At 47.1% G+C, this 23,412-nt stretch overlaps 1 protein-coding gene across 9 annotated transcripts; it reads right to left on the reverse strand.

The window, feature by feature from the left end:
• Positions 1 to 465: 465 nt before the first annotated feature.
• On the reverse strand, positions 466 to 16,093 carry OTX2 (orthodenticle homeobox 2). Of its 9 annotated transcripts, none has more exons than XM_053673407.1 (5): positions 16,084 to 16,093; positions 9,795 to 9,862; positions 5,035 to 5,249; positions 3,887 to 4,062; positions 466 to 2,097 (listed from the first exon to the last, which is right to left on the reverse strand). In XM_053673407.1, the coding sequence occupies exons 3-5, from the start codon at positions 5,129 to 5,131 to the stop codon at positions 1,477 to 1,479; spliced, it is 894 nt and encodes a 297-aa protein (XP_053529382.1). In that variant the 5' UTR covers positions 5,132 to 5,249; positions 9,795 to 9,862; positions 16,084 to 16,093; the 3' UTR covers positions 466 to 1,476. The 9 variants fall into 9 exon arrangements, with proteins under 9 accessions (XP_053529382.1, XP_036995531.1, XP_036995550.1 ...); XM_037139636.2 differs by lacking the exon at positions 16,084 to 16,093 and adding an exon at positions 10,011 to 10,086; XM_037139655.2 differs by lacking the exon at positions 16,084 to 16,093 and having other exon boundaries at positions 3,887 to 4,038; positions 9,795 to 10,086.
• Positions 16,094 to 23,412: the final 7,319 nt, after the last annotated feature.

Below are 23,412 nucleotides of genomic sequence, written 5' to 3' on the forward strand. Positions count from 1 at the left end.
TGAATTGCTTTCAGATTCTGATTACACTCGCTCTCATGTTTACCTCAGATTTTTTTGAAAGTTAGAAAAAGTCCCCTTAATCAAATATGAGGGAAAAAAACACAGAATTTTTGTCATTCTCTTTTTTTTGAGGTACTACAGTTCTTCCCTTTTTGCTCAAAACACTGATCTATATTAAAACATATTAATAAAATGCCTAAGAAGCCATTAGGGTCTGTGGCAGGGAGGGGAAGGCGAGGAGGGCAAGAGCCTAATGATTGCTGGCCTTTCTATATTCAATTTCAGAGCCACGCTGATCAAAGTCACAAAAAGTTTCCGTACCAGTCATTCACATCTACTCCATCCTCAGATTAGAACCCTGAAATTTAACAATAAGTCTGCTCCCTGACCTAAGAAAAACACGTTTTGGGGGCTTCTTATTCATAAATTGTATTAAAATTAAACTGGACCCAATGTTGTGCTAGAACCATTTTAATATAATTATACATATCTGCCAAATCCAGGGAAAAAGGTTTATGCATATATAACTTTTCCAGTTAATATCTGCAAGCATAAACAACAATGACCTCAGTTTATAACTTCACCAGGGTCAGAGCAATTGACCAATGTCTCTTCACTGCTAGGCTGACCAACAGTAAATTACAGACGAATTAGTGTCCTTTTGTTTCTCTTCTCTTACTCTACTTGTCCAGACACATTTTGTTGTCAAGTTTCAGTGCAGCTCACCTCCAGCCAAAGGTAATTTTTTAGGTAAGTACTCAGTTGCTCTGAATTTTGCTTATAATTATAACCTATTTAATCACAGAAGAACCCCTGCAGAGATGGGGTTCAAGGTTGCATACAATAACAGATCACAGTTTTGAAGTCTAGCACAGATTAAAAACCACAGATGTACCATTTATATAAGACACACACTGATTGTCTCTTAAACTACATATTGACTCCTTATGAACATTATTTTTTTTTAAATAAAGTAGTGCATCTAGGACAATCAGTCGCACAATTCACACAGCCCTGAAAAGGTTTTCAGTGCCAACTAACAGTTGGTCATGAAACGTGAGTGAGCTTGAGACACTGTCCATTCCTAAGATTCAACCAAGGATTGGCTAAAGCATTGGAACACCTTTGCTTAAGAAGGCTATGTCCTACCCTCCTTTTCCTCTCAATTTAGTTTTCTTTTTGGTGGTGTTTGGTTGCATATGGCTAAAATGCTTTTGGTCACTTTGAGAATCAGGAAAACCAATGATCTAAAACTATGATGGGATCTTAAGTAGATTGGTTTGTCCGTTTCAGGTTGCTGGTTGGTGGGCCCCTCTAAGGACCTTCCTTTTTCCGTCTATGCTTCCTGGAACATTGATCAGAAGATGAGTCTGAGCATCATCCCATCTAATTCTTTTAACCAATTCCTGGCTAAAACTGGAATGTCCAGCCCAGTATATTTAAAAATCACCCACAAAAAAGAGGTTCTACAGGTCTTCACAACACCTGGAATTTCCACGAAGATGTCTGATCTTTATAATCCAAGCAGTCAGCATTGAAGTTAAGCTTCCACGAGGCAGTTTGGTCCTTATAATCCAAGCAATCAGTGGTTGAGTTAAAACCCAAGCTCGAAGCTCCATATCCCTGGGTGGAAAGAGAAGCTGGAGACTGATTGAGATGGCTGGTAACTGCATTGGTACCCATAGGGCTGAGCGTAGCCCCTGGTCCGGGAAGCTGATGATGCATAGGGGTCAAGTAAGATCCGCAGTCCATGCCCCCAAAGTAGGAAGTTGAGCCAGCATATCCTTGACTATAACCTGAAGCCTGAGTATAGGTCATGGGATAGGACCTCTGCATGCAGGAAGAGGAGGTGGACAAGGGATCTGACAGTGGGGAGATGGAAGCCGGGCTCCAGATAGACACAGGAGCACTGCTGCTGGAAATGGCTGGGACTGAGGTGCTAGAGGGGGGAGTGAACTGGCCACTTGTTCCACTCTCTGAACTCACTTCCCGGGCTGGAGAGGTCTTCTTTTTGGCAGGTCTTACTTTGTTTTGACCTCCATTCTGTTGCTGCTGCTGCTGCTGGCGGCACTTAGCTCTTCGATTCTTAAACCACACCTTGAAACAGAAAGAAACTTCCTTAGCACGGTTTCAACAACTCCTTAAGAGCAAGAGTCACTCCACGATTACAATCTATCCTACAAGGACAGCCAAGCTATCTCTCCTGCCACTGAAAACCTATCATATCACAGTACTCTTATATATGTGCCTGCAATCGTCAAAAACTTGGGGACGCTCTGTCTAAAAGCATTTGACCCTGTTTTACACCTAACCTCTGGGTCAGAATAAAACTTACGATAACCAACCAAATCATATGACTAAAAGTTCTCCGCCTCACTCTTCTGTGTTATTTCACCTCCGACACACATACACAGACCCAGGTGTGTTCTGGAACACTCTCACAATGGAGTGGGATATATTTACATGTTCTGGAGGAAAACGCAAGGGAGGGAAAACAATTCTGTTATGACATGCCAACAAGAACAGCAGGAATTCAAACAGCTTGCAGTCCATCTTCTAGGGAGCAGTTGCTGATATGGAGACTGGTTTCATCACTCTACGTTTGTCTTTCTTAGACCCACTTACAAAAGAAAGCTCCAAGAGGTGGTCCTGTGAGGAAGGAGGCCTGAAAGCCACTCTTGGTGGGAACGTCCTACGTGGAGTGACTAGGTATACTCTGCTTTGAGCTCAAGGACAGACTTCGCTGCCAGTCTCAAGGGTGGGGCTAGAGTCTGTGCCTTCAAGCTCGTGCCACTCAGCACACAGTTTAGTTCCCACTCGCAACTCTGAAAATACTTTTTCCCAGCCCTGTCCATGTTCTATAATGAAGGAGCTGTGTTCAGTTTGTGGAGGGACTTATCCAACAAACTACCAGGGTTTTCTAGGCAACCAGTCCTTAGCTGTTCCATGAACTCTCCACATGGGCACCCTACCGCGGTAAACATGGTACCACCAAGGCTGAGGGCAACACCAGCAACCATTCAAATCACCTATTTTTTTTTCAGTGAAAACTTTTGCTCAGACCTAACAAGTGCTAAAACTTCTTCCATCCTATTTTGAAGAAGCCCTGTCCCTGTTTTCAGTTCACGCTGCTGTGTCCTGAAGGCTGAAGGAGAGGAGGCTGTTGCATATGCCGTTTAGGCCCTAAACCCTCCTCCGGAGACCTCTGTATGGGCCGGAGTTCCAGAAAAATTAGACTCTACTTTTCCTTCTCTGTGTAAGGTCAAGTCACCAGGGATACTATGTAGATATGGCTCAGAGCTAGGAAATTCTGTTCAATCTATAAAAAGTCAAAGAAAATACTCCTGTGGTTTCTCTGGTCACAGTACCAGCTGATTCTACAGCCTGGCTCTCCTACCAACTGACCTGTGACCTTGAGCCAGTCATTTACTGTTTCTTCATCTGTAAAAATATTGAGACTATCCACTGCTAAGCTTCTTTCACCCTTAAAAGTGGATAAGGATGGGGGAGGATTTCTACACAGGAGAAGGGAAGTATTAAAATTTTGTGTGATAGTTCTTGAAATCTGCCAAGGCTGGGCCCTCCACAGGCCAGGTACCCAAGAGTCCGAAGACTGTGCCTTATCACTGGGATTTGCTTCGTTTGCAACCTGAGCCCAGAGACCCTTGTTTATTGGATTGAATGGGGGTGGAGGGGCAGAAGGGAGCTCCCTGGGAAATCGGGAGCTCGGAGCCTCAGGAGAAGAGTTTGGTGGCCTCCAATGGAGAGTTAAGTTTCAAACCTTCCTTTGGTCTTCCCCAGGGCCCGACTCCAGAATCCAACACACACTGAGCTCGGGGCAGGGGTGACGCTGTCAGGATAGAGGGTCTATCTACATCCGCCCTACCTGCACCCTGGACTCAGGCAAGTTGATTTTCAATGCCACCTCCTCCCGCATGAAGATGTCTGGGTACCGGGTCTTAGCAAACAGCGCTTCCAGCACGTCTAGTTGGGCCCGGGTGAACGTCGTCCTCTCCCGGCGCTGTTTCCGGGGGGTGGCTGCGGGACAAGAAGCCCAGGGCCCTTTAGGGTGGGGGAGCAGTTTCTCAGTCACAGGGGTCTCTGCGGGTGCCCCGACTCCCCCACCCCCACCGCGCAGCCCTCCCCCCCTGATCCTCCCAGCCTTCCAGCCCAGACTCAGCACTGTTTCCCCCCCATCCCCCTCCGCAGCCCGGGCGAACAGCCGGGGCTCCTCCAGCGCGCGCTGGAGGTCTCCGGACACACACTGCCCCTCGCGGGGAGCCCCCACTCCGCCTGACCTGGGGTATCCCTCCAGCCAGAGCCTCCCTTTGAAAGCTACCAAGACAAATGAAATAAAAGGAATATAAAACAAAACAACAAAGCGAAAAGCCTCCAAAAGCAACCCCTAAAGAATAACACAAACAAAAAATCTTAAAGTCAAAGGATCCCTGAGGACCAGCAGCTCGGATTGATTAGGAGGGCGAATCTCGATCTCGCTGGAGATCCAAGGGTCTTTAAAATGGGGGCATATTTCATGCTTCTCGAGGACTTTAAAAAACATCTCATCGAGAAGGCAGGCACCCGCACCCGCGGTAAATGACCTGTAGGGATTAGCGCGTACCGTCTGCAGGTCAGAGGGGAAGCCCCGGGCCAGGTGGGGAGAATCTGTGTGCGACGCAGAGGGGCTCCCGGGGAATAGGCTTCAGGAGATGGGCAGGGGCCTGTCACCCCCAAATGGCAAGAACAGAAACCTTCCTCGCCCCACTCCAGCCTGTCCCCTTCTCAGAGATAGGATTTTGTGCAATCGTTGTAGACCCGTCTACTCGCTTCCCTTCAGCCCCGATCCTCTCCTCCGCCAGCAAAAGCCCGGTGGCTTTGAGATGCTTCTCAGAAGGAAAACTCCAGACTTCGCCTGGAGCTGGGGCAGGGGGGAGCATGGCCGGCAGCTCGGGGCTCCCTGGGTTAAGGGTGTCAACTCCCCCCGGGGGCCGGCGTGGGGAAGGGCGGGGCACGAGGGCCGCGGAGCTCACTTACCGGGGTAGCCCACCGAGGGGTGCAGCAAATCCATGCCCGAAGTGGTGAGACTCAGCCCATTGACTGCGTAAGGCGGTTGCTTAAGATAAGACATCATGCTAAGGTTGTTAGAAGGCGCAAAGTCGGCCCAAATCGGGGGGACCCAGCCAGAAGGTCTCGCTTCGCCCGGGTTGGGCAGATTCAGATCCTTGGTGGGTGAGTTTGGAGCCGTGGAACTGCGGGCAAAGCAAACAAACAAACAGAGGTGCTGGCTTACTGCTAAGGAGGCACACAGCCTCTTCCTCGTTTCACCACCAGCTCAAAAAGCCCGGGCTAACTCAGGCAGAGGCTTTTTAAAGGGCTTGCGGACCCTCCTCCCTACATTCCCAACCCCCCAGCTGCTCAGAATCTGGAAGAGATGGAGATGAGATAAACCCGTTTTCCCCACCCCCACCCTAAACTTAAAAAAAAAAAAAAAAAGTACCGAAGAAAGCAATTACAATCTGCTTTCCCCGAAGAACAAAACCCCACGCCTTCAAATGCACACATTGCATTCCTATCCCCACATTTGCATAGGACTCATTGGCTGGCACTAGCTAATTGTCTCAAACAAAACTTGATTGGGGCCATTTGCAGAGACAAAGAACTCTTTGGCTAAATAAATAATGCTGATAACAAAGCCCACTGGTGAGAAACAAAGAAACAATTCAAGAAATCTACCTCCCCAGACTGCTGCCTTTCCAAGGCAGATTTTAATTATCTTAGCTTTTTTACCACTTACAACAGCTTCGAGCCTAAAATGTCAGTGCATTTAACATTTAAGATGCCAACTTGCTAATCGACAAACTTGAGAAAACGGCTCAGCCACCATTATTCCACATTTAAAGTCATTTCCAGCCATCATTTTCACCCAATTAGTAGTCTGGGTAATTAGATTTTGAGGTAACAGATTTATTAGTGTTCTGGAGAACCTTGATTATATGTGTATAAAGAACTAAAGCTAAATAAACAAGCATTTAACTTTTCATCGACACCCACAAAATATTTAAACAGTGCAAGAAAAATCTTCAAGACTGGAACAGGGTTTGGTAGGAATTCTGAAGTAAGGTTAGAATCCCATCGATCAGAAAATAAGTGAGTGGCCCCGCATCTGGAGGAAGGAAGAAGGGTGCCCATCTGGGGCGCAAGCTCCTTCCACGCTGAGTTGGATGCGTGGAGGTTGCAGGTCGGGTGGGAGGCAGACTTTAGGGCGTTCGGGCTCTCAGCAGCTGCAGCGGTTCCCTGTCACCTCTAACTGCCTTTTGCACATTTTAGTTCCGAAGAAAGCAGACACACAAACACTCCGAGTTGTGAAACTAGTAGCATTTCTCCGGACTTTCAAGCTTCCCACAACCCTACCCGAGAAAGAGCTCAGGGAGAACAGAGAAGGGAAGAAAAAGTTGTTTGCTTGCTTCAGCTGAGTGTCTCTCACTCACTACCCCAAGCCAAGGGATCCAAAATGGATGCTAATATCGGCTGGCAGTCGGCAAGTCTGGCTTTTATTTTTCTAATAGATGGCACTTATCCCGCAAGGATCTCTACTTTGCAACTTTGACATTCTGAGAGTTTGCCTCAAAATGGCGGACGCGGGATCAGAAGTTCCCTCTCACTTTTGCAAAGGTTTTGTAAGGACTCTGGGTCTTCATATTCACATTGCTTAAGAGAGAGACCCCAAAATTCCACAAATGGACCTAGGTTCCTGTAACTGCTTGATTTATTTATTTATTTACTTCTCCCTGATTTAAAGTCATAGTACAAAAATTGTACTTTCCACCCTCAGACGTAATTTAAGATAATTTTGTAAATGTCCTTCTCGGAGGAGTTTGTATTATCCCATCAGTAGTTCTACTTTAGTTATTCCGACAACAAAGACTTGAAGTTTTCTAGTTTCTTCTCAAGACAGTTATTTGGAGTCTGTAGAAACCATGTTGCTTTAAAGTAAAGTCATTTATTTGTTTAAATAGCCTCTAAGCTGGAGTTCCTTCTCGTTTAAAACAGTCACACTGCATCGGAAAGTTCTGAGCTGCTGCGGAAAAACCTGAAATAGCACCAAATGCACACAGGACGACTAGGAAGGACCCGCTGGTGCGCGCAGGGCGCCCGCCCAATGGGAGATGCCCCGCGCGCCCGGCAGCGTTGCCTGCGGCTCGCCGCGGCGCGGACGGAAAGCACCGGGCAGCGACCCTCCTGGGCGCTCCTTTGGTGCCCTTGCCACCAGAAGTGGCTAAAATGCTCGGATGGACTGCTCTCGCTCTTTCACTGCATTCATCTTTAAAAGAAAAATAAACTCCAGAAACAAAACTGAGGCGCTCTCCCCAGCCAGCCTGGGTATCCAAAAACGAGAGGGCACGGGCCCTTTCATGCAACTTCCAAAGCCTGGCAAGGACTCTTTTCGCCCTTCTTCTCTAAGCGGAGCCCGAGAAGAGGAAACAGAAATACCTTCTTTAGAATAGAAGCCTCAGAACGCCCGCTCGGAAGTGGCCGCGGAGCATTCCTACCTACAAGGAGCAAGCGGCGGCCGCGCGGCGTGTCCCCGCAGCGGGGCGGCGCGCGCATCCCCGGGCGGGCGCGGAGGCTCAGGCGGGCCTCCCCGCCGGGCGGCCGGCTTCAGCCCGGTCGCCCCGCTGCCCCGCCGCCCGAGGTCCGGCCCCACTGCCCGCCGCGGCCCGCGCCGCCTTCCACCTAACGGTCAATCCGTGCAATCTGTCGTTCCCCCCACGCCTCCCCCCACGGCCTGCCCCCCCCTTCAAGGAGCCTCTCTACCAGTTGCTGTGTCCTCGCTCAATAATAATTACCTCGTCCGAGAATTAATTATAATAAATGTTTTCTTGATAAACTAACGAGATAATCCGAGGGGCACACGTCCCTTAATTACCGGCCGCCGCGCTCAGCTCTGCTTCTCGCCGGGGCCGATTAATTTTCTGCCTGATGGAAAGGAGACAAAACTGCGCGGACTGGCGGCCGGCCTGCGACCGGGGACACGGCGCAGAGGAAGGCGGCGGGCGAAGGGAAGGGAGACGCGGGGGCGCCGCGCGGCGCAGCCGGCGCGGCCTCTGCTCGGAGAACTCGAGTGAAAGTTTCTGGCCTCGGGGAATCAAACGCGGCTGCCACCCGCCGGGGAGGGAGGACGGAGGAAGAACGTGCCAGAAGGGTTGGTCTTGACTATTAATTACGGAGGGGAGAGAGCCGGCGCTGGTCGGAGAGCAGAGGTCTGAGTGTCCACCTCCTCCGGGGGGAGGAGTTTCGGCGCCAACCCCTCTCCCGGCTCGCGCTCCGGCCACGCGAAAGCGCCCCGAGGTGAGCGGGAGGAAGCCTCGCCCGAGGCCCCCGGGGGGAGGGAGAGCGTCGGAGAGCGACCTCCGCGCCCTCCCCGGCGATCCAGGGCCCCAGGCCTTCTCTCTCCCTCGCCCCACTGCAAAGCGAGGGGGTGGGGGAGGGCGTGAGGCAGCTGGATGGAATTCTGTTGGGCCACTTGGGGTTCAAAAATCGGTCCTGAAATCGGACCGCGGTTTCAAGAGTCATTTGAACGCATCCACACGGAGACTCCTTCGGAGTTCGGCGCCGAGTCCGGCGGTCGGCCGAGACTTTCTGACGGTTCACCTAGGGCAGACCGCGAGCCGCGGCCGGGCCTTAGTGTGTCCCGCAGCCCCAGCCAGGGCCCAAGACACCCCATTGTCGCCAAACCTGGGAGGGGAGCACGCGAGCCAGCCTCGTCGCTGCCCGGGTCTCGGAACAGCCGAGGGGCCGCCTTTCCCAAGGAAGGGGTTCACGTCCCGGGCCCCGCGGCCTGGGGAGGAGCAGGGGCCACTTGCCGTCACTTTTGCCCGCCCCAGGTGAGCGCGGAGGGATGCCCTGGCGGACCCTGAACCGTGCACGGCAAAGTGGGGCTGTGAAACGACCCTTTTACGTTTGCTCGGCCTGGAGGCCGCGTCTGGGACCGTAACAACCAAGGCGTTGAGGTGGGAGAGGGTACTGCACTCCCAGGGTGTTTTGGGGGGAAGGGCGGGGTTGGGGTGGAGGGAAGTGTTCAAAAGGAAAAAGGAGACCTGGCAGCCTTTGGAAGAAGCCGAAAATGGAGCGAAGCTTGGTGAGCTGTTCCTGGCTGGTAAGAGGGACAGACAGGAGATGCCGGCCCTCTCGACTCCTCCGCTGCCCGCCCCGCTCTGCTGGAGCGGCCGCAACGGGCTCGAGCGGCGGCCACCCGCGCGCGCACCGGCGAGGCAGCCTTGGGGCGCGCGGGCCCCGGGAAGTGCCTGCATTGTTGTTGTTGTTATTGTTGTCCGCCCCTCTATCTATATCTACATCTTTTTGTCTCGGGCTCTGAAAACGTCCTTGGGATCAACCCAAATGACCCAAACACAGCTGAGGGCCAAAATGCAAAGATCTCCGGGAGAAGCTCAGAATGGGCGTTGACATGAAACAACGCCCAGAACAAAAACGCTCCAAAATGCCCCGCGTTAGACTCACACGGATTCCACGATGTTTTGCAGAGGCGGCGAGCCTAGGGGCGCCCTCCCTCCCTTCTCTCCACTCCTGCCCTCCGCCCCAGGCCATACATTTTTCACAATGATCGTTATTACACCTCAGGATGTGTAAGGGAAAATATACACCAGCTTTTAGGAGAAATCCACATTTGCAGAGGCGCATCGATGGATCTATTGGAGATACTGGGGTGATGGTAGGAGACAGAGGGACGTAAAGATATGGATTCAGACCGACAGACTACACAAACAGACACTTACCTTACAGCCGCATAGAAGGTTAGAAAAAAAATCAAATTATCCTTCAAAATTCCAAATAGCCAGCTATCCTAAAAGAAATCAAGAGTATTGAGTTATAAACCTTCAGTCTTCACCCTTCCATAAGACGGCAAACACAACGAAAAAAAAATTTAACAACAGAAAAGGAGAAAAGTAGCTCTAGTTCGAAACGCGCGTGGGCCCCTCTGCGATACATACAAAGTAGACGAGGTGAGGCTGCTCTAGCGATTTTTATTTTTAATAACAGTGGAGGCTGCGTTGGAGCTGAGGTCGGTTCCGCTCTCAAGGAGATTTGCTGAGAAAGCGCCTCTCTGGCAACTTTTTTGACGCAAACTCTCCAACCAATGGCAGGGAGAGAATGATTGACACATCTAAGCCAGAGGGAAAATAATAAAAACACACAACAGGGGGAGGAAGCAGGCCGCTGCTGCACCGGGGGGACGAACGGGCAGCAGATCCAGGCCTCCGACATTACCAGAATGTTCTTAAAAGACATCGGGCTCCGCTTAAAATATCCATTATGGGTCGGAGCATGTGAACTAACTGTGTAATTAAAATGATGGACAGGGAGGCCTTGCCTCACCTTCTCCTCCTCTTCCTGTCCTCCCTTTTACTGCCCCCCTCTTTGTTTTGTTTTTGTTTTTGTTTTAGGGAAGGGGAGAAAGGAAACCCATGCAATGTAAGATTGGAAGATAAAAATATTTAAGTAACGGCTGGAGAGGAGGGAGTGTGGGGGCTGACTCGGGTGTCGAATTCTTCGCTAGCAATGTGTGTGTGGGTCAGATGCAGAAAGCAAATCAGACTGCAGCTTAAAAACACGACTGCGCCCTTCTCAAACAGGGTGGGACCACGCCGCGGGCCCCGGGGAGGGTAAAGGAAGGACAGGAGGCCCGGGCGTGAGACCCAGGAGGGGAGGCGAGAGACAGACAAGATAGGCAAGTCCAAGAACAAAACTGTTTTCCAAAACTCAGTGTGTCTTTCACTCGTTGTGCCTTATAAACATCGCCGTGTCCCCAAAGCGAGAGGCCCGGACTCCCGGTTCCTCGCAGGGTTTTTAGACTTTCGAGAAGGCCAGGGAGGGCTGCGAAGAGCAGGAGCCCCGAATCTGACCCAGAGCCCGTTTGGGGACATCCAGGGGAGATGCGGGGGTGAGCTGGGGGTTGACGGGACACCGGGGAGGGAGGCCCGCGCTGCTGCAGCCAGAGCTTCTGCGGTGAAAGGAGCGCCACTCAACGCCTGCGGCGGCGGGCCCTGCAGCGAACTCGGCCCGCGCGGCCCGAGACCCGAGCTGAGAACCCGGAGACTGGAGAGTGTCGGCACCAGGGGACCCCAGCCGGGGAGAGCGAACCCCGCACGGAGAGCGGACCCAACAGCTTTCAAACAAATCCGAGTCCCTAGAAAAGCAGGAGCGGATTGGGCGGAGTGGCGGTGGGGGCACCAGCGGACCGCCCGAGGCAGAGGGAACCGCGGGGGTGGGGCGGGGGGGGGCAGAAGACGTTCTCCGCTCACCACGCTCGGTGCTGGAAAAGAAAAATAAAATCTCCTTCCAAACACCCTCCCCCCTCCAACCTCCACCACCGCGGCAAGTGGGCCCAAAGAAACAGCTCGCTGCCTTTAATTTGGGGACCTATGTTAATGAAGTTGGTAATTAATTCGTCGCTTTGTTGTCGGTTCTTATACTGTATGTGTAATCAAATGTGGCCGTCCTTGGGATTTACAGCAATTAACGAATTACGGGAGTGCGCACGAGGTGGCGAGCGCTAGGCAGCCGGGCTGCGCTCGGGCTCGGGCTTGGCCTGGAGACGGGTCCTCGTCGGCCGCAGCCGCCTCGCAGGTGTCTCTAGAGCTTTAGGACCCGGCGTTCCCACGAGCCCCCAAATGGCCCAGGGTCTGCCTCGCTCCTCCCGGCCCCCCCGCGACCGCTCCAGTCCGAGGACACCCGTTGCCTGTCGCGTTCCCAGGAATCGCGACTTTGGGGGCCCTGGGCCTGGGCAGGGGGGCTGGGGGGAGGGTGAATACAGACCTTTTTATCTCACCCCGCCCCCACTATACTGAAACACCTGGTGACTGCCCCCTGAGGCCTTAATTTGAGGTGGGGGACACATGCCGCAGGAGGTCTGGCCTGCAAGGTGCTCGTTGGGAGCGCTTGGCCAGAACCACCGTGCTTTCTGGGAAGGAAGGGTAAATCCACGCTGATCCCCTGAACCAGAACCTCCTTCGTGCAGCGAGAAAAAAGTATTCCCCCAGTTTGATCACAGTGATGCTTAAAGCATCAAAGAACGAAAAGAGGGAAATGGACGGTGATGGTCTGGCGGACCGGAAGGGCCGGAGGGAGGCCTTGGGGTCAGTTGGGGTGGAGTGGGGTAGAGAAATTTCAGATCACGCGCTTGTGATCTCCACAAAGTAAGTGAAAAATTTTAGATTGGGAGAGCTATTTGCTCTGGGGTCCAGTGTCTTGGGAAACCCCTCAAGACCGATGTGGACGTTTTCGATAGTGGGAGCCACTGAACCTCCCTGGAAATCCACAGGCTCTTTTGGACCCGCGGATTTGGGCGCCGTGGGGCGTGGGAGGGCTTCTTCCTGGCAGCGCCCGGAGCACACCGCTCTCGCTTCTCCTTTGCCCTCCAGTCTAATAACTTCGCAGAAATGCGAGGCCAAATACCACGAGTTGGAAATGGACAGTGTTAAATAAACAAGGGTCTCTTTAAAATTCTCATCCACTTCAGATGTCTAAAGTAAGATTGTGATGATTTTGTCACGGTTTGGTAAATTTACCCCTTTAAGAGGCTTTCATAAATCCCAGAACACACCTTCAGCCAGATTTGAATATAGATTTAGGTTTTAAAACCCAGAAGCTGGAAACATCGCTTTATCAAAGAGAATTTCTCTTTAGCTAGCAATGTGCTGAAGCTCTTAAAAGATTGGATCTGAGAGAGAGAGAGAGAGAGAGAGAGAGAGAGAACCAGAGACAGAGGCAGACTGGAAAAAAAAAAAAAAAAAGACTTTCTTTTTCTTTCTAGAGGAATTCTGCCCAGACTGCAGCAGTTGGTAGCAAGCACGCTTTCTCCTGGGTGTCTCCTGGAAAAGGTGCAAAGTTGCTCTTCACCTGTAAGAACATGCTCTTTATCTTCCAGTTTCTTCTTGTCAATTTGGAAATTGCAGACAGCCCGACTCAGGTACAGTTCCCGCAAACCCTACTCTAGGTCAGCACAAAAGGCACCGGCTTTGGGGGGTGGGAGGGGCCTGGGCTGTTGTACTGAAAACCTTAGACGTTTGGTGGGAGAAAAAGGCTCTTTGGATGAAAAGTCTAACTCTTGATTTTCAGTAAGTCCTTGAACTTCCAGTATACTTACTATGTAGTCATTGTATTTTCTCTGTTCATGTTTAACTTTTTTTCATGTACTCTGTCTTTTAAATTTTTTTTCCTGTGAATCTGATTTATGGTAGCTTCCTTTATGTTTTTAAATAATTTTCTTTAACAAGTCGTTGGTTTTTAAATGCCACGAGTACAATTATCTTGCTATGATTATTAGATGTAAGTATTTAGAGGACAAATTAAGAAAACCAATATGCAGAAAATCAAATTATTTGTCAGAGTTTGCATGCAATCTCCAAGATATGCCTGATATTTATATTTTGAAATCTAGATTCCCACTTGATGTTCACTGGGCTTACTTTTCTCCACCCTGCATGCCAGGCCAATTAAAAATATTCCCAACTTTCCTCCAAGTTTATTAGCTACGGTGGTGTGAGGGAGACTGGAGTGGCAGGAGAATGGAGAGAGGTCTCAGGATTCGTCCAGGCTAATTAAAAAAAGAAGAACAAAACCCATATTCTGTAAGAACACAGCCTCTCAGGGGGAAAGGGGGCAGTTAGACTTCTCCTAAACACTTACTTCAGAAATATAAAGATTAATTTACAATCTTTTCATCGATTCAGTGGACAGTGGGGGACATGTATTGCCTTAGAACTGCCACAGTATTTGGGGGGGAAAGTCATTTTTCATTAGGTTTTAAGATATGTCTTTATTAAAAACTTTGACAAGATTAACTTTAATTAATGTTTTAACGAGGGTTCAAGATTGGCAATACAGACAGAATTTGGGGAAAATAGTAGGCAACAGATCACTTATGAATTAAGCTTGGGGGTTGCTTATTCCCTGCATTGTGGTTGCCTCAGAAAAGAGGGTGAGGGAGGAAGAAATGACTTCAAAGATACGATTGTGCTGTCTTGATAAAAGAGTAGGAGGCAAATTCCAAATGCAAAAAAAAAAAAAAAAAGAGGAAAAGAGGACCATGTTGTTCCGGAATGAAACGGATTAAGATTGTGTGACAAGTGCGAGATGTGGGGTTGTGAGACATTTATGAGCTGAGTGTGAGCGGGGAGCTGTGCGTCGGTCCCTGAGCGTGTGGGGACCAAGGGTGTGTGCAGAAAGGGCTGGGGTGGGGGACAGGAAGGGCCTGTGTGAGTGTGGGAGATGGGGGGCAAAGTGGGGAGCTGAGGGTGTGAGTGTGTTGGGAGGGTGTGGACAAGAATGTGGATGGATTGATGAAGGGTGGTAGCTGTCAGTTTATATAATTTTCATCTCCTGGTCCTGAAGTTTCCTTGAAATCAATTCTACTGCAGGCAGCAGCCTTGAGCTTATAGAGCTGATATAAAACAACCATTACAGTCCAATATCTTGCCTGTTTGCAAACTTCATTTAAAACTGGGGGAAAAAAGACCCGGGAATGGTTTTGTAAGAAAGGAAAAAAAGAAGAAAAGAAAACCACAGTGAAGCTTTAAACCAGTTTGGATAAATCTCTAATCTTTTATTTGTAACCTTTTACAAGCTTTATTTCCCGTATATGAAAAGCTTCTTTTATATGGGCAGAACAGACTTTTCCTTTGGATTTTTAATTAGAGCCCATCAATTGTAGCCATATTTAAGAATCAATATAAAGTAATCCTTCGAGATGGGATAAGGTTTTAATCGAAAATCTAATTTCCCACTCTTTACAGATCATTTTAAGGAGGTGGCTCATTAAAAAAAGAGAGTTCAATTTTTAAAAGACATAACACCTAAAACTTGAAAAAGATCATGTCTGGGGAAAAAAAAAAACCTGATGTTGCCTTACAAAGAAAAAAAAAAGTCTGGCTGTTGTTGGGAACTTTTTCCTTCCATTTAGAAGAATTTGACTTATTTTTTTTTCTCAAACACTTTTCTCTAATGTGGCGCCATTGGGAGTGTTCACGTTGGATGAAGAGAGGAGAAAAGGAGCTGTTTGTCTGAAACAGCATTTCATATGCAAAAGATGGTAACTTCAATTTTTTATTAACAAAGAAAACGGAGATCCCGATAGACCCTTTTCTCTATGAACTCTCAAATTCCCAGGATTAGGGAAGAAATAGCACGCCATTTTTGTACATGGATGCCAACTTCTCCCTTTCATATCCAGAAATGACTATTTCTGACCAGTTCAAAACTTCAGCATTAGAATTTTGCAATTTTAATTTTTTATATAACAATCGAAAAGTTGTTTATCACAAAGGCAAATAATTTTAGGCAATTCTGCCAGTCACTAGCTTTTGATTTGTCATTTTTTTTAAAAAAGAAGAAAAATGAAAGTGAAGAAGGAAACAAATAAAAACTAATTACAGCTGCACAGCCCAGACATTTTTTGCTTCTTAATGATCAAGCTGAGGTTTTTGTTCCAAGACTGCATAGGGCATTTCCAGCAAACACCGCCCATTTAGGTTAAGATCTGCACATCATCTTTAAACTAGAAGGGATCTCCCAAAAAGTTTATAGGCATATTTTTAGAAGTCACTGACTTGTTTTTACTGTCACATCTGTTAAGTGCACTTGGAAAAAAATAAATTCATCGTATTTGCTTTTTAAAACCTGAATGAAGCGGATTTGAACATACTTGATACTCATGCTTTTCATTTATCTGCAGAAATTTCAATTTATTTGAAAGCCTGGTGCTTAATAGACTCCATGATTGCATACATTTTAGGGAAACTCTTGTATTTCTCCGTAATCGCGTGTAATGAAAACCTGGGATTTTCCCCCATTATTTCCTTAAAATGTGAGGATAGAATGCATCTTCATTAGGAAAATTGACCGCTGTGCTCAAGACAGTTCTTAATTGAAAAGGCAACTATTTTAATGGTGCGGCTGGAAAGCTTACGTACGTCACCCAAACACAGAGACAATTAATGCTGAGAAGCAGGCGGGTGCCACTGACTCTAATGCAGTTGCGCCAGTGTCACCGAAAAGTGCTCATACCTGAGATTCGTGCGGCAGACTCCCCCGACTCCCTCCTTTCCCGCTCTGCCCACTCCTTAATTTGGGTTTCTCAGTGGGCCAGAGCCAGGGCGAACTGTGATCGCGAGCGCCAGTTTCGAGCAAGTGCGGCGCGGAGCCAGGCACCTCTTCCCGCGGGTCGCGCGGTCTCGGGCGCCGGCGCCCAGCCGGAGGCGCCCAGCCGGAGGCGCCCAGCCGGAGGCGCCCGGACTGCGGGGTCTCCGCGCAAACCTCGCGCCCGCCCCCGGGCGCGCGGAGCCTAGAGAGCGCGCCCGCGGCCCCCGCGCGCTGGAGGGTTTGGAGACTCGGGGCCGCCTGGTACATTTTGAGAAATTTACCAAAAGGAACCCGGCTGCCTCCGAGATTAAGTTCTGCTTTGATTCACCTACGGAAAAGTCGTGGGGAAAATATCTTTAAAAACTGAATGTGGTGGGGACATCTACGTGCGAATGATCATCCGACGAATCAACCAACTTTTCCAAAGCGTCTCCTCTGCAACTCTCGGGCCTGGAGAGCAAAGAGCGTGTGTGTGCGCGTGTGTGCTCGCGCGTGCGTGTGTGCCGAAGGGGCGTGTGCGTGGGGGGAGGGTGGCGTGGAGGATCCCGACCTTTCCTAGGTTCGAGCACTCCCTGACTCCGGACAGGGAGATGGGGAGAAGGAGGTGGCCACCTCCGGACTGGTTATTTCCTAGGCGTGGCGCGACTAACTCAGGCCGCGCGCCGGCCGCCTGGAACCCCGGCTGGAGAACTGTGAGAGCCCGCGTGAGAAGGGGAGACGCTGGGCTCCCAAGCCTTGGCACCAAACGAACGGCGGCACTTCGTGGGCCTGGCCGGCCGAGTTCCGCGCTCCGGGGCGCGAAGACTGGAGGGCGAGATCCACCCTTGCGGTCGCTAGGCCCCGAGGGGGGGCCACAGGTTGAAGGAGTGTCAGACCTCAATTTGGGTCTTTATAAGGTGCTTTGGAGCCAGCTGTTGGGAAACCTATTGCTCTCGGAACCTGCTCTGTCCTTGTCCCTTTCCCAGAGCACTCGACCAGTTGAGGCTCAGGCAGCCGGGGGAGGATTTGTCCCTCCATCAGTATCCCCGTTCCCCCAGTGTGGGCCAGGGCAAGGATGCGGGCTCACAGGCACACTCACACCAAGCGGTCACCTCACTTTACCAAAGGGGAACCTGGCTACTTTGGGTGGTTCTGGAGACTTCTTGCATTGGCCGGCCACCTGCAGCGCCAGGGAGAACGATTCTGCTGGGCTCTAAGCCGGTAAGAGGTGCTTGGAAGGGAAGGGAGAGGAGCAGGTAGCCAGACTTCCAAGGCTGCTCTGGGACAATCACTGTAGGCATCGCGCAAGAGAGAAAGAAGGACCCGGGCCTCCAAGGGCCGACTGGATATCCCCTTGCCTTGGAGGGGCAGCATCACAAGAAGGTTACTACCACAAACGCATACCCTCTCCACAGCCTTTAGTGTCCCTGGGCCAGCCTCATTATCCCTCAATCAGACACACCCCACTTTCCCTCCTGTTTCCATCCATTCATCTATAGACTTCCTGCAGATGTGCTTTTTTGTGTGTGATTCCACCCACTGGTTAGGGAGCCTCTCAAAGCTTCTGAAGACAAGCAGACCTGGATTTCCGCGCCCCCCCCCCCCAAGCCCCAGGCTTTTCCTCTTCCTTCCTCAGGCCAGGGAGGTCTCTAGAGCATTGTAACCTAAAACCTCCCTTTGGTGAAAGCCAGCTATCAACTACTTGGCATGGTCTAGGAACCTACTGCCCTCCTTTCCCACCTCATTCTATATGATGCTTCTAGAGCTCGTCCTGTTCCTTCTGACTGCCTTTTTCAGATTGCGAAAACGGAAGTAGCCCAGTGATGATATATCAAGCAAGCCTTGGTTTCTGCTGGTTGTGAGAGCATGCTTGTCAACAGGGGAGAGACCAGGTCTCCTAGACCAGTAAGAAGTGGTCCTCATCTTGGAATAGCTTGATATTTAGATGTTGTACTTGCCCATCAACATAAGAATAACAACAGACTAACTTGGATTTATGGGTCTGTTCCGTGGCATTTGGTGTATGGGGCGTCTTCATCAGCACATGTGTCACTCTGGATAGCCACTCAACAGTGACACTCATCTTTTATCAAGTACTATTTAAGCCAGTTCCTCAACAGACAGTAGCTCTTAGACTAAATGGCAGTTTTCTGGCAGCTTATTCAACTAATGAACAAGCAAAAAGAGAAAGATAGAATTGTTTCTATAAGCCAAGCTAATACTTGGCTTTTGAATATGACAGTCACCACTTAAGGGACACACAGACCAAACCAAAAGTAGGTGGTTTTCTTTGGGTTACTTTTGAAGAAGCAGTTTCCTCTGGTTGTGTTGTCTTATATTTAACACACAAAATATGTCAAAGAAACATAGAAGAAAGAGGCATGATAAATATATATTGTCAGTAGACTTATGACCCTAAGTTTATCCTGACCTTATCCTACTTTTTCTGTAAACAAAACAAAACACAGAAGTAGCAAAGGCATGAATGAAGGCTTTTCGAACAAAGACTGTCTACAGTCTAGTGTAGACACTAGAGAACCACCAAGGAATAGGTGACTTTGAGTAAGCCTGTGTCTATGGTAAATACCTGTAGGAAAGCAAGCAATTCCATTATCATTTGGAAATATTTTATTTTTTTATATTTATTGGTTTTATAGAGATGGAGTAAGGGAGAGAAGGAGAGAGAAACGTCAATTTGTTGTTCTACTTGTTTATGCATTCATTGGCTGATTCTTATATGTACCCCTAATGGGACTGAACCCCAAACTTTGGCATATCTGGATGACATTCTAACCAATTGAGCTGGCTGGCCAGGGCAAGAAACGCTTTTAAATGTCCTGGTAGTTGACATTGGATGTACACAACCTCAGTCAACTCTAGAGTCCTAATAAAGACATTCCAGTAAAAGCAAAAAAACATTTTACAATAGACCATATTGTCAAATCTGATCGCACATTTGAATCAAGTTGGTCTATTAACCAGTATAGTCACATAAGAATGGATATATCTATTTATTTTTCATGTACAAAACTTTCTGTTGAAGTTTCTGATTCCTCTAAAGATGTAATATTATCAATCTAAGAAGTCTCTAGAGCACACATATATTTTTAAAACTTGATTGTAGACCTGGCTGGTGTGGCTCAGTGGATTAAGAACCAGCTTGAGGACCAAAGATATGGGTTTGATTCCAGGTCAGGGCACACGCCTGAGTTGCAGGCCAGGTGCCCAGCTGGGGGTGTATGAGAGGCAACCAGCTGATGTTTCTTTCCCTTTCTCCCTCCCTTCCTGTCTCTCTAAAATAAATAAATAAAATATTAAAAATACAATAAAAAGTTGATTGTAAAATGAATTCACATCTATTCATTCATTGACCTCTTCATTCAGTAAATATATTTGAGGACTATTACGTTTTGTGCCAATGTCAGGAGCTGATTATGTCTACAGCGATTCATGTTCAGGACCAGTAACTAAATTATTTTTTCTCTCATGTAAAGCAAAAGTAAATATTTATAATAAGCAGGTGACCTAAAAGTTTACATTATCCACTTCTGGAGAAGTCACCATCCAAAACCTGAGGGCAGAAGTCATTGTGATTTCTCAGGTTTCCGGAGTGTAGATTATTGGATATGAAATGAATCCTGGAGGGATTTGTCAGCTGCTCAAAGTTGTAAGGACTTTTGTTGATCATCCACACCACTATTCTGAGGAAAAGCTGTGGGAGTTGTTTGCATTAACTGACAAAAGTAGATTACTCTAAATGTTCAAATTTGACTTGTCTCTAAAAACTAAAATCACAAGGCAAGTGAGTGTATAATTTATTATGTGTTTAGGTAGATTATGTGCTCCTAGTAGAAGATAATTTTTTGCATCGGAATAAAAACAAACTTGAGTCTTAACTCTATATTCTTTTCACCAGTATCTAAAAGATATAGAGACTACACATGTGTATAAATCATTACATTTTTATCTTATTTCTAAGAGAATGGAAAAAAGTATTCAAAATAATTATAAATACTGTCTACTTTTTTAAACCTGTCTTTCTGAGCTAGAAATAGTTACTCTACATTTCTTCGACTGCTTGCCAATCCTCAGAATGAATGGGTTTATTTCCCTTTGAATTCAGGATTTCCCAAGTAACAACTTACACTCAAACGTAGCCTTGCCTATAAAGATTTTCTCCCTCTTGTTTTAATCTGCTTCCCATCCATAAAACAGACATTACTGTGGATTTTTTTTCCCATACGTTATTGACAGAGTTATCAAATGTAGTGATCAAATGGCAGGTTAGAACTGAGTCTCCACAGAGGTGGCCAGAGTATAAGCCTCTCTATTGCTGGTGAAATGTAACAGGAGGAATTAAAAGCCACACCTTAGAAAGCTGTTTTACCGATCTGTCTATGTGGACCCACTAGAGTCTTTGAGACATCTCTTCATCAACAGTTGTTTCATCTTTTGAGTATGATTTGTAGGTCATGAAACCCATGAATAACCTGTGGTCTGTAGAGAGGCCATATTGATTAATGCCTTTGATACAAATTATTCAGAAGCTTGTTGGGTGTTTTTTTTTAATCCTAAAAACATTAAAAAACTCATTCTGTACTTTCCAAATCTGCCCCCCCCCCACACACACAGCTGAGAGGATATAAGAGCCCCTTTGTTCTGGAGCTGCTGATTCTGGTGTTCAAGGTGTTTGTTTGTTCCAGGGACCGCACTTATGATTTTAAAGTGCCATAAATTCTTGAAACTAAGCCCCTATAGTTCTTATACCACCTTACCAGCTTGGATTGTGTGATCTTGAGAATAAAAAATAAAAAGTTTCCATGAGATTAGGTAGCTATTCATATTATAAACATGACTTGATTAAATTTAACTGGCAAAAAGATCTATTGCAAGGAAAGAAGGTGAAAATACAGGCTTACAATATCTAGGACTGAAAATAGAACATTTAATTTCTGATTCTCTCTGCAGGTGGGGTATGAAATAGAATGCCAGTGTGGCTGCTGCCAGAATGCTTGCCTATTTTTACACTTTCATAAGGGATATGGGCAGTGGAAAAGGATACTTATTGAAGTACAACAGGGTTCATGTAGAAATCTATTAGGTTCGAGGATGGCGATATTTGACTGATGGAAAAGAGTGGGTCTCTTGACGCTGAAAAGGTGTATGAGAAAGACAGTGAAGTGGAAAAGGGACGAGAATCCAGGCACTCCATTAACAGCCTAACCTTGTGACAGACCCAGAGGCAACTCTAAAGCCACCAGGGCAACTGCCTGTTCAGTTTGCCAAAGAGCCAGATGCTGTTGCTTGGAAGAATCTCCTCCACAGCTTGATGTCTGGGTCCTGTGACTGCCATCCAAAGAACAGTGGCGGGGCATGCTGGGATGAGTGCAATCCCGGCATCCCACCGCAGTGCTGCTTGTTAAAAAGAGTCGCTTTAAATTAAATAAGTTTTAAAACTCAAGTGTTATTCTTGAAAATTTAGAAAGGAAATTGGAGGATAAGGGCACAAATCAAGGATGTATATCCTCGAAAAAAATACTTTGAAACTTCATTTTGCTTATGGGTCATATTTAATCATCTTGTAAAGATGGGACATTTAGAAGAGATAAAAGACCATCCACCATCACAGTTATGATACAAAAATCACTAAAGTCCAGAAGAATGGTAATGCAGGTAATATTTATTATTTATGTTGTGATCATTTATAATATTTATTTACATGAAATAAAAGTCAGATTCAATTTTGGTATCAGTTTTCCAACAGAATTTGGATTGTGGGTGCCACTAAATGTGTGTTTAAATAAAAGAGGCAGTGAGAAAAACGACAGGCCACATTTAAAAGGGAAAAAATTCATGCCACGAATCACCAACATCTCTCCTTAAATATCAGTAGTATTGTCATATAAAGCAAAATCCTGCCTTCTCAAAATATGTGTTAGTATCTGCCGGGCTATAGCTGAGTGAGTAATAGCTGCTGTATGTCTTTGAGTCATTCAGGCCACTTCAACAAATGAACATAATTTGATTCTAGTATACAACCAACATCTTTGCTCTTTTTGTGTAATCTTTTATTTTTGTAATTATAGGAATTTTTTCCCTTTAATATCCACACACATTGTCTAATAGCCTGATAGTTAATGCCTGAGTGCCAGAGTAAATCTGTAATTTCTGTAATCATTATGATCAATGTGAATCAGGACATGATTAATGCGGCCATGGAAATAGGTAATGGTTAAAAAGATAATCAAAATATTTGGATAGTAATAACTTACTATAGAGCAGTGGTTTTCAACCAGGGGTGATTTCCTCCCCCAGGGGACATTTGGCAATCTCTGGAGACATTTTTGATTGTTACAACTGTTATCTAGTGGATAGAGACCAGAAAATGCTGCTAAACATCTTGCAACACAGAAGACAACCCCCCACAACAAATAACTGGCCCAAAATCTCAATAGAGGCCAAGGGTCAGAAATTCTGATGTAAAAAAATAGATAATATGAAGAACAATGTTGACACTTAAAAAATTACAGTGATTACCAAAATAGAGATAGGTAGCCATATAGTACCACTAATCCAGGTGAAAAGTAAAAAAAAAAAACAAAACCCAGTCACTCAAATATTTTCAAATAATTCCAGGTTTGAGGTCATATAGACAAGGCATAAAGGCACAATATTTTTCATATTTTTTGTAAAATATATTTCTCATCCTCACTTCAGTTATTGTTTTTGCACATAGTGAACCACCTCTTGATGAAATCAATAGCAACTTTGAGTTATTATTATGCACATGTTTCATGAACAAATGCTAGTTCAACAGGAAAACTGTATTAAAGGACTTTTTTAGTTTTTCACCTTTTTTCTACTTCTAGAAATTCTTTCTTTTTAGAAGATTTTATTTATTTATTTTTAGAGAGAGGAGAAGGGAGGGAGAGAGAAACATCAATGTGTGGTTGCCTGTCATGTGGCCCCCACTGGGGACCTGGCCTGCAACCCAGGCATGTGCCCTGGCAGGGAATCAAACTGGCAACCCTTTGGTTCACAGCCCAAGCTCAATCCATTGAGCTACTCCAGCCAAGGCTAAAAATTCTTTTTTTTAAAAAAAGATTTTACTTATTTATTGTTAGAGAGAGGGGAAGGAAGGGAGAGAGGGAAACATCAATGTGTGGTTTTCTCTTGTGCGCCCCCTACTAAGGACCTGGTCCACACCCCAGGCATGTGCCTTGACTGGAAATTAAACCTGAGACCCTTTATTTTGCAGGCCAGTACTCAATCCAC

Source organism: Artibeus jamaicensis, unplaced genomic scaffold (genome assembly GCF_021234435.1).
Source record: "Artibeus jamaicensis isolate MK-2021 breed Jamaican fruit bat unplaced genomic scaffold, CSHL_Jam_final contig_851, whole genome shotgun sequence".
NCBI classification, from domain to species: domain Eukaryota; kingdom Metazoa; phylum Chordata; class Mammalia; order Chiroptera; family Phyllostomidae; genus Artibeus; species Artibeus jamaicensis.